Here is a 9,929-nt window from a genome sequence, read left to right as displayed (position 1 = left end):
GGAATAGAAAAATAAAAGAACTTAAGAAACAAATAATCTCCAAGTACAAGAAAGAAAAGCTAATACACATGTAATGGATACAAATATATAGAATAACAAATAAATGAGTTAGAAGATACTAAAATAATTCTTTTATATTATATAAATATTGTATAAATGGGTCACAACTTGCAATGACATAGAAGATACAAATAGATCAAATAGAGTCTCAAGTTCTATGACTAGTAGGAAGTTATGAAATTATAACTAATTTGGATGGGTCACAATGATAATAATTAAGAAGCATTCAATCACAACATAGTCAATTGAGTAAACGATGAATTTAGTAGTGCAAATGAACCTAAAGTAGAGTTGGAAGTAAATATTGATCTATCATCTTTATTTAAGCTTTTCCAAGATATTAAATAGATGATTATTATAGTGATAGAGTTGATTACTTTGATGTTTGAGATAGAGAATATATTGACCTTTCAATATGGGCATATATATTCAACATATGATGCTAACTTGGGAAATTGGATGTGTGTAGATCAAGACAACCTACAAATATATGTTACCTCAGGATTATAAGAATAATTTAATTTGAAGATGAATTATAATAATAAATTTCATTTTTACTAGAAGAAGGATGTCTTAAGGACAAGATACTAAATTGAATCCTAGGAGGATGTTGGCAAATAGGAACTAGAAACATGGAGAGTTATTTATAGTCACTAGAATTCCATTGCAATACCTATTGATATTGTGTGCTACATTTTGGAGATTGGCGGTGCATAAATAGATGAAGGACACATCATTATAAAGCTAAAATCTATATGAGCATGTGACCTCATCATAAGGTAAGAGAGTGAGAAGGAAAAAAGAAAGGAAGAGATAAAATTGAACTCAATGAACTAGTAATGTAATAGATATCACCCACAAATATATGATGTTTACATCTATGATTATGATACAAGATTGATGCAGAGACTCGGGTTCAACTCTCAACAACACGATTTTTTTTAATGCCAATCAAGCATATTCCACAACGATGGACTTAATTCCCTTCACCAAACTCAACACAAGGCTTCTAACATAGACCTCTTGATATTCCAACTTCTCTAAAGCATAAAGACTCATCAAAGATCAGTGCTCAACAACAACTCTCACCATACCTTCACAAATTCCAAACTCTACAAGTCAACACCTTGAGACACTTTTGGAATGATAAATGTGACATGAAAAGACCACACATGGTCACCAAGAACGTAAACAAATCATATAATAGTTTTCTGCAACCTTCCTGTAGCAGCAGTGCCAGTAACTCACATAGGGAATGACTTGACAGTTTTTAGAAATTGGCTCATTTGACCCCTCTAATCATAAGATGATTTTTTTTTATAAGAAGGAAGTTTCTTCACAACATCATAATATATCCACACACCAAGTTTCAGGTCCTTACTCGACCATACATAATTGTACCAACACATTTCCTAACTACATATTTGGAAAACCATTTTATGGATAGGCTATCCTTACAAAAATGGTCATAACTTACTCATTTTTCCATGAAAACCAATGAAACTTGAAGAAATTTAAATTTAGTTTATTTACCCAACAAATACAAGTGGTTCCATACCAATACTAGGTCGTATATGTTCATATAACTTGTTGCAATGCGATTGTTCATGTCTTCACCAATCTGATTTTTACTATGAACTGTAACAAACAGTCATTAATAACTTTTGCAATATTGATCATGAATCCAATCTCTCTATTCATATTATATATTACCTAGTTAAAAAATTCTTCCCTAATTTATATCCAGATCCAATGGTTAAATCAAACGTTATAAGGAGTTTACCAAAACGGGTAACCCTTGGCAGGGTTTTAACATTTTTTGGAAAAACAATCATATCTCACAAAATACATCATAAAAATGCACAAGAATGGATTAATAGAAAATATATTTCATTATCTATATTCCTAAAATCATTAAATGTTTAAATTACTTAATTTGTGAGCACCCATGGCCCTGCAACTAGTCACAAGCCTCCAAAACCGTGCAACAATCAGAGGGTTTGATGACTGTTCTTTGTCAAATCTCCTCCAAACCTGTCCACTACCCCAATTTCAACCATTCATTGGTTTTATAAACCATTTTAAAATCCCTCTAACTATTCTAACTACCCCTAGGACCAAACTCTTTCCCGTTTGCTTCATTTTTGCACTTGTTTTTGCAATGTTGCAATATTGCAACTTTTGCATTTTTTGCATTTTTTGACAAAATAATACCAAACCTTGTAAAACCATTCCTAGACACCTCAAACACCCTAAAATGGACTAAATAAGTCTTGTTACAACATTTCCAACCCTTTTTGGACATTTTGCACCCTTTGACCACTTTTGACTTTGTCAAGACCTTATAGGTCTATTTGGACAAAATGGCTCTTAAAGCCTTACAAAATGTATTGTTTTGATTTCAATGGTCCTTAGGACCTTACATTACATGGAAAAAATTACAAAAGAAGGAAAAATACAAATTAACCTTTATGAAGCATTTCAAAGGCTAAGTGCTCCTGCACCAAAGATGTATATTGTATAAATAATATATGATATGAATAGAAAAGTAGACTAATCATAAGGTGCCTATGAATGTGTGAAATTATTTGAAATATTTATATCATGCATGTGATATCTATCACAACATTTAGTTTACTTTTCATTACATCACCCTAGGGTTGATTCTTATAACATAAAGAACCCAAACCTTGGACTTGTGTTTTATCATAAAAAAAGATGGTGCTTTACCAAGTGTCTAAGCATTTAATGTTAGGAGATACATTTCATCTAGAGAATGGAGGTTATTACCTCTCTCCTCTCCATGGAATCTCCCATAGCCTCCTTGATCAGATTAAATATGTATTTAGTATGGTTTTATTTCTCATACTTGTCAAATCCCCTCATTTTGTAATTTCCCTAATTTATATTTTATGCCTCTTCTATTTTGTGATACTTGATAGAGGTTTTTCGTTTTCCAACTAAACAATTTAATAATATTTGGGCCCTCAATTATTTCATTTCTCCCTCAGTAATAAGATATAGTTGAAACCACCTCTATGATTGAGCTCCAACCCACTTGAGAACTTGCCAGGTTAGAATAATTATTCTAGTCCCATCATTTCTTTTTCTTTCTTTTTCCATGTTTATTTTACAACTTTTGAGGAGTTATAAAGTATTGCTATATTTTTTTCACCATTGGTCTCCTCCAATAAAGGTGAGACCCTTACCACTATAGACAAACAAAGTTTAATATTAGATGTATTAGTTTCACCTATATCAAGAGTATTATTAAAGTTGGGCCATATGAGAATCAAAGCACATGGATTCAAGGGAAGTCTTCATACTTCTAGTTTCATGTGTCTTAGAATAGTGTCAATTAGAGTAAGACAAGGAGATATAGTTACACAATTAGTAGAATTGTGTCAATTAGAACAAGGCGAGGAGATATAGTTACACAATTAGTGTAAGGAGTCGCCCCTCATTGTTTTTATCCTTCAATCTTTCTAAATTTGTATCCATTTTCTTCTTCCTTTTTGAAAAATATCTACTCATAAGATAAGATTAACTTTTTTATTTTTTAATATTAATACCATATTTGTTACTAAATATTAAAAAATTAATTTGTGTTTACATAATATTCTGTATAAAATCACTATTAAAATTTTTATTTTTTATTTTTTTTAAATTAAAAAGTACAATTAAACTAAATTCTTTATTTTTTAAAGTATTACAATTTCCTTGCAAAGAGATTCTTGTAGTTATCTTTATTAAAGCTAATCATTGTCATGCTTCCAGTTTTTTAAAATTGAGATTATTTTGGATAGGAATAAACACATTTTGCCCAACTGGGAGAACAATTTAGTGCACCGTGTTATCGTACTTATCCATTCAGTGTATACAAGACAAGGTTATCGAGAGTTAAAAAATGACAAAGATGATAATTGCCATCCATTTGTCACTACAAGAGGCATGGAAATTATCTTTCCAGTAGGTACCCGCAAGAAAACCTCCACAGAAAATTTGTTTACCTGTGGGCTATGACACACAGGAAATATAATTGCAATATGGATTTCAGGATAGCATATTTTATGCAAATTCGCATCTAAATTGACCCATTAATTGATTAAACATAATTTTTTGATTTTTTTTTGCCCTTTTTCTTAGCCACCTGGTTGTTTTTGCTTTGACCTTGAAATGCAGTTCTATACTGGCGGTATTTTGTTTAATAAAATATAAATGCATCAATCGATCTGTCTTTTTCATTAAAAACTAGTAGCACATTTCTAAGATGGCGTAGAGAAAAAGCCAAAGAGAACAAAGACAATTTCATGACAGAGATTTAAAAAACCCTATGGAAAATACTAGAAGGTGGTGAGATAGGAAGCTGATAAATGAACAAATTGTCCCTTATCTTTCTTATCTCCTACGCTAGTGTACTATAAAAAGGGGGATGAGAGTGCAATCACAACATGACTGAGAAGTTCTAGAAACAAAGAACTTGTTAAGTGAGAATCAGTAAGCATTTTTTAAGCAGCAGTAAGAATTAAACTGTATATGATGGCTGAGCCTAAGATCCAACACAGCCTGAGGTCTCTGCTCTGCACTGAGGAAAGAGATTTCCTGATCAGAAACAATGGAGAACAGGTGTGTTTTTAACCATTTGGGTTTCACTATTGATGGTTTTGCACACTGATTCTCTGTGCTAATTAACCCTTTTCTTCAGTATTGATGGTTTTGCACATTGATTCTATGTGCTAATTAACCCTTTTCTTCAGTATTGATGATTTTGCTCATTGATTCTATGTGCTAATTAACACTTTTCGTGCTAATTAACCCTTTTCTTCAGTATTGATGATTTTGCACATTGATTCTGTGTGCTAATTAACCCTTTTCTTCAGTACTGATGATTTTGCAAACTGATTCTATGAGCTAATTAATCCTTTTCTTTTGATTCAAAGTTTTCTATTTTTTTTTCATTTCATGTTATTTGAGTTTGGAAGATCATACCTTTCTCCTGTGTATATGTTGATAGACAAGATTATGTCCATTTGGATTGAATTTGTGATTGGGTATGCAGAAGTCTATTTTTATGGGTATTTTCTTTCAGATTAAAAGAGGCATTCTGTTCTTTTAGATTATAATTGGTACTTGGTATTGGTTGTACAAAAGAGGCATTCTGTTCTTTTAGAGTATAATTGGTACTTGGTATTGGGTGTACAAAATCATGCTTATTTGCTAATGGGTATATATCACTGTGTTCTTTAAGATTAAATTAGCTATACTTTCTTGTACACCCTCTTTTGTTTTAGATTAAATTTTGTTGTTGGTAGAGAGCATTATGCTCTTTTAGATTAAATTTGCTATTGAGCTATATATAATTGCTGTTAGATTAAATATGGTAGTGGATATACAACATTTTTTCCAATTCTAGTGATAGATCACTCAATGTTATCCTAATGGTCGATAGTAACAACTAATTACACAGTATTCTTTAAAAAAATCTTTTGCATATCAAAATTATTTTCATTTATATTGAAATTTATTTGATTCATCATTCAGACATGGTTGTTTCAAAATTTTCAGGTTAAAGTAGAGAAGCTGGAAGGGAAGATAGTGGGTTTGTATTTTTCTGCCCACTGGTGTCCTCCATGCAGAGCATTCACCCCTGTTCTTTCAGAAGTATATACAAAGCTAGCGGAGAAGGGGGATTTTGAGATCGTCTTTGTGTCTGACGACGAAGACGAGAAATCATTTGAAGAGTATCACAAGACCATGCCATGGCTTACCTTGCCATTGTCAGATACAGAGGCCAAAGAGAAACTTGATCAGGAATTTGATATCAAAGGCATTCCCACCCTTATCTTTTTGGACGAGAAGTGCAAAACTATTAGTACTGATGGTGTAAGTATCATTGGAGATTATGGCGCGGAGGCATATCCATTTAGCAAAGAGAGGCTTGCTGAACTTAAAGCTGAGGAAGAGGCCATTAGGCTTTCACAGTCCTTGAATTCTCTTCTTGTGTCTCCCGACAGAGATTATGTCATTGGCAATGGAGATAAAAAAGTGAGTGAGATTTATGCTATCATGATCCAAGTTGAGGCATCGATATTACATTATACCTTTGTATTCTGACTATGATATTAAGGGTTTCTCTGTATTATGACTATGATATTAAGGGTTCCTCTGTTTTTTTTAGTACAAAATTTACAAATGATGTCGCATACGAATCCATCAAAATTACTAAACTTTGATTCTTTCTTCATCAATAGGTGCCTATATCGGAGCTGGTAGGCAAGACTGTTTGTCTCTATTTCTCAGCTCATTGGTGTCCTCCTTGTAGAGGGTTTACTCCAAAGCTTATACAATTCTACAATGATCTGAAGAGTAGGGGTGAGGACTTGGATATTGTGTTCATCTCTAGCGACCGAGATGCGGAGACCTTCGAAGAATATTTTGGAAGCATGCCATGGCTTGCTCTGCCTTTTCGAGACCGACAGGCCAAGAATCTGGGGCGATACTTTGAAGTCGAGGGCATTCCAACCTTGATTGTGCTTGGTCCAGATGGGAAAACATTACAAACTGAAGCTGTGGGACTGGTTATGGAACATGGTGTTGAAGTTTATCCATTTACGAAGGAGAAATTGGAGGAACTCAAAGCCAAAGAGGAAGCTATACGTGCTGCACAGACCTTGGAATCTCTGCTAGTCTCCGTTGAGCGCAATTTTGTTATCACAAACAGTGGTGGAAAGGTAAATGGCTGAACCATTCAACCTTTCATCACCAGTTTTGGAGAATTTTTTCTTTTAGTTCACCTACATGTGTTCTTAACAGCTCGCTCGATCAGTGTAAAGAAACCAGAACACTGAAAAGATGTACCATATAGGCAGCTATAGATGCAGGGTTTCACCCCACAACTAGCCATACTCTCCATAAGATTCTTTCATGACAAATGCAATACAAGAAACATAGATAGCCGTAACATGAACATTAGGCTAGTCTAATGGCGCAACATCTACCTCACCTTTGATTATCTTTATTTTTGTTTTTAACATTTGAATTGAAAATCATAAAACAGGGATCACAATGCTTTGACTATTTTTTTAATATTTATTGATTAAATTGAAAATCAGAAATAAGGATCATATTGCACCTTTAATTTTACTTCTTATTTATTTATTTATTAATTAAATAAAATCAGAAAACAACTTTTGACCGTACTTTTAATTTATTTATTAATTAAATTGAAAATTAGAAAACAGTTGTTTTCTGATTTTCAATTTAATTAGTAAATAAAAAAAAAATAGTACAGTCATTCGATCTCTACATAGACATTGGTCTGTAATGTCCTCGTCTAGAAAGAAAGAAACATTCTTTTATAGTTCACAATTCTAGATGGTCTGATGGTCTGTACAGAAGGAGGCACCTAACTGCGCTACAAACACGGCGTACTACCTTATTCCTTGTTAAATTTGAACTTGTGAACTCTTTTTCAAGACAAACTAGATGTAACAGATAGCTTATTCAGTACATACCACAGATATTATGGGTCTAGGGCCTGAAAGGGACCAATTCTATTGTTTTAACAACTTCTATATTTCCAAACTCTCTGTGGATACAACTGACTTAATTTTTCCTTCCAACATTTTGAGTCTCCTTTTGGACTCTGTTTTTCCTTTCAATGTTTCAATTTTTTCTTTTTTTTCCTTATAATGTTTTGTGTCTACTTCAATATTCCACTTTTCCCTTCAAAACTTTTTGTGCCCTTTGAGAATTTTCTTTTTTCATCAACAGGTCCCAAAGGAAGGGAGGGGAAACATTGGAGGAAAATAGTTTAACACAGTTGTATCCAGATGAATCCTTGAAATGTTTTTCCTGTAAATCTCAAATCATTAACTTTTATATCTATTTTAATATGCTGCAGTTGCCATATTTGTGATCAACTAGCTTCACCATCATCAACAGTAGATTTGCAAAAGAACCAATTCATTTAATGCTGTAATTGCTGGAATAAGGGTGTTACAATCCCTATCTGAAGCCCTAGCTTTTAACTAAGCCTTTAACTATTACAATAGGTGCAAGCCACCCATATGTGCGTTAGTAACCTAGTAGAGCCATAAATGAGATGATCATTCTTGACCTTAATTCTGACGCAGGTGCCAGTTTCTGAGCTCACGGGCAAGACCGTTGGTTTATATTTTTCTGCTCATTGGTGCCCACCTTGCCGAGCATTCACACCAAAGCTTGTACAAGTATACAACAAGCTCAAGCAAAATGGAGAAGCCTTTGAGATTGTTTTCCTCTCTAGTGACAGAGACCAAGAAGCCTTTGATGAGTACTATGCAAGCATGCCATGGTTAGCTCTTCCATTTGGAGACAAAGTTAAGAAGGATCTAAGTCGCTACTTCCACATCAAATCAATTCCATCTTTGGTCATAGTTGGACCCGATGGGAAAACTGTGACAACATATGCTACAAACATTGTTTCTGCCCATGGGGCCAAGGCTTATCCCTTTACTGATGCACGCCTCGTAGAGCTGCAGAAAGAAATAGAAGCAGCAGCAGAGAAATATCCAAAGGAAATAAATCATGACCTGCATGAACATCCTCTCAATTTGATGCAGAGGAAGGATTATAACTGTGACGGGTGTCAGGAAGAAGGTAGTGGTTGGTCTTTCTACTGCAAAGGCTGTGATTTTGATCTTCATCCAGATTGTGCTTTGAAGGATAACCGCTCTGATGGAAATGAGAAACAGCAAACACATCTTGAAAATGGGGACAAGCCAGCAGAAGTCATCTGTGAAGGAGATGTTTGTCGAAGGGTTTAAGCATGCAAGAAAGTAAGGCCTTCAGAGGGCTTTTCTTATAGCAATATATTATATGGAGAGTTATATACTACATAGGCAGTTTGAACATAATCTCTCTCTCTGTAAATAGTTGCACGGAAGATTTTATGGCCTTAAGCTTATTTAGTATTTGTATGATATGAACATCTTATTTAAAAGAGGGTCTATAGCTACTAAATACATTTCAACTGCTTTTGGATGTTTATTCTGTGGTTCCCATGTGTAATCTTGGCACTTTTGAGCATTATTTATAGTTTTATCATGCCAATACTTCACAGCTTGGGAATTTAGGTAAGTATACAAACTCAGGCACGACAGGCTTATTGTGTCTGGAATTTAGGAAGAGAATATTTTTTGTCTAATAGATCTATAAATTTGCATTTGGTAGTGTAGTTTATGACAATAATCAGCAATTTTTTTCGTTTTGAATAGCATGCCTCAAATGAGGCAACTTGAATGCATTTGTTATAGCTCCAATTCTGAGTCAGTATTTTTTTTCATATCAGTAGTGGGTAGTAATTTAGGAAAATGGCTATCCAGCTATCAGCATAATTAAAATTTTGACTTGTCATCGATGAGGATTGCTGTTATTCATTTGAGATGATGGTACAGTGAACAATGTTCACTGCAAATGATCCTCATCAATGAGAAGTCAAAATTTTAGTTATGTAGCATCCAACCATAGATGTCATGGTGCATCTTGATGATTGGAATCAATTATCAGAACTTATTGGGCAGGTAAGAAGAAGTGGCAATTCCTCTTGAAATTGTAAGTAAAAAAACCAAGGCAAAGCCCCTCTAGAAATGTCCAACTATTCCATGATATGAGTTCCTGAATGATATATTCAAACCATCTTGGGGGGCCATTTCTCAAATCAAGGGGCTATCGAACCCCACAGATCCATAGCATGCTATACACATAGAACCCCATAATATTCATAGCAAGCTATATTTACCATCTCCTGCATAGAACTCCATAAGATTCTGAGCACCATGGAACATCGCCCACCACATCACCTTTTTAATACAAACAATTATTACCGT

At 33.9% G+C, this 9,929-nt stretch overlaps 1 protein-coding gene across 1 annotated transcript; it reads left to right on the top strand.

Moving 5' to 3' along the window:
- The first annotated feature begins 4,299 nt into the window (after nucleotides 1-4,299).
- Nucleotides 4,300-9,090, top strand: LOC131027781 (probable nucleoredoxin 1). Its single transcript, XM_057957868.2, has 4 exons — nucleotides 4,300-4,686; nucleotides 5,626-6,105; nucleotides 6,312-6,791; nucleotides 8,196-9,090. Exons 1-4 carry the CDS (start codon nucleotides 4,597-4,599, stop codon nucleotides 8,865-8,867), a joined length of 1,722 nt encoding a protein of 573 aa, XP_057813851.2. The 5' UTR covers nucleotides 4,300-4,596; the 3' UTR covers nucleotides 8,868-9,090.
- Nucleotides 9,091-9,929: the final 839 nt, after the last annotated feature.

The sequence above is a fragment of the Cryptomeria japonica genome, chromosome 4, assembly GCF_030272615.1.
Source record: "Cryptomeria japonica chromosome 4, Sugi_1.0, whole genome shotgun sequence".
Classification (NCBI taxonomy): Eukaryota; Viridiplantae; Streptophyta; class Pinopsida; order Cupressales; family Cupressaceae; genus Cryptomeria; species Cryptomeria japonica.
The sequence above is the reverse complement of the archived record's forward strand: the minus strand, read 5'-3'. Positions and strand labels throughout refer to the sequence as shown.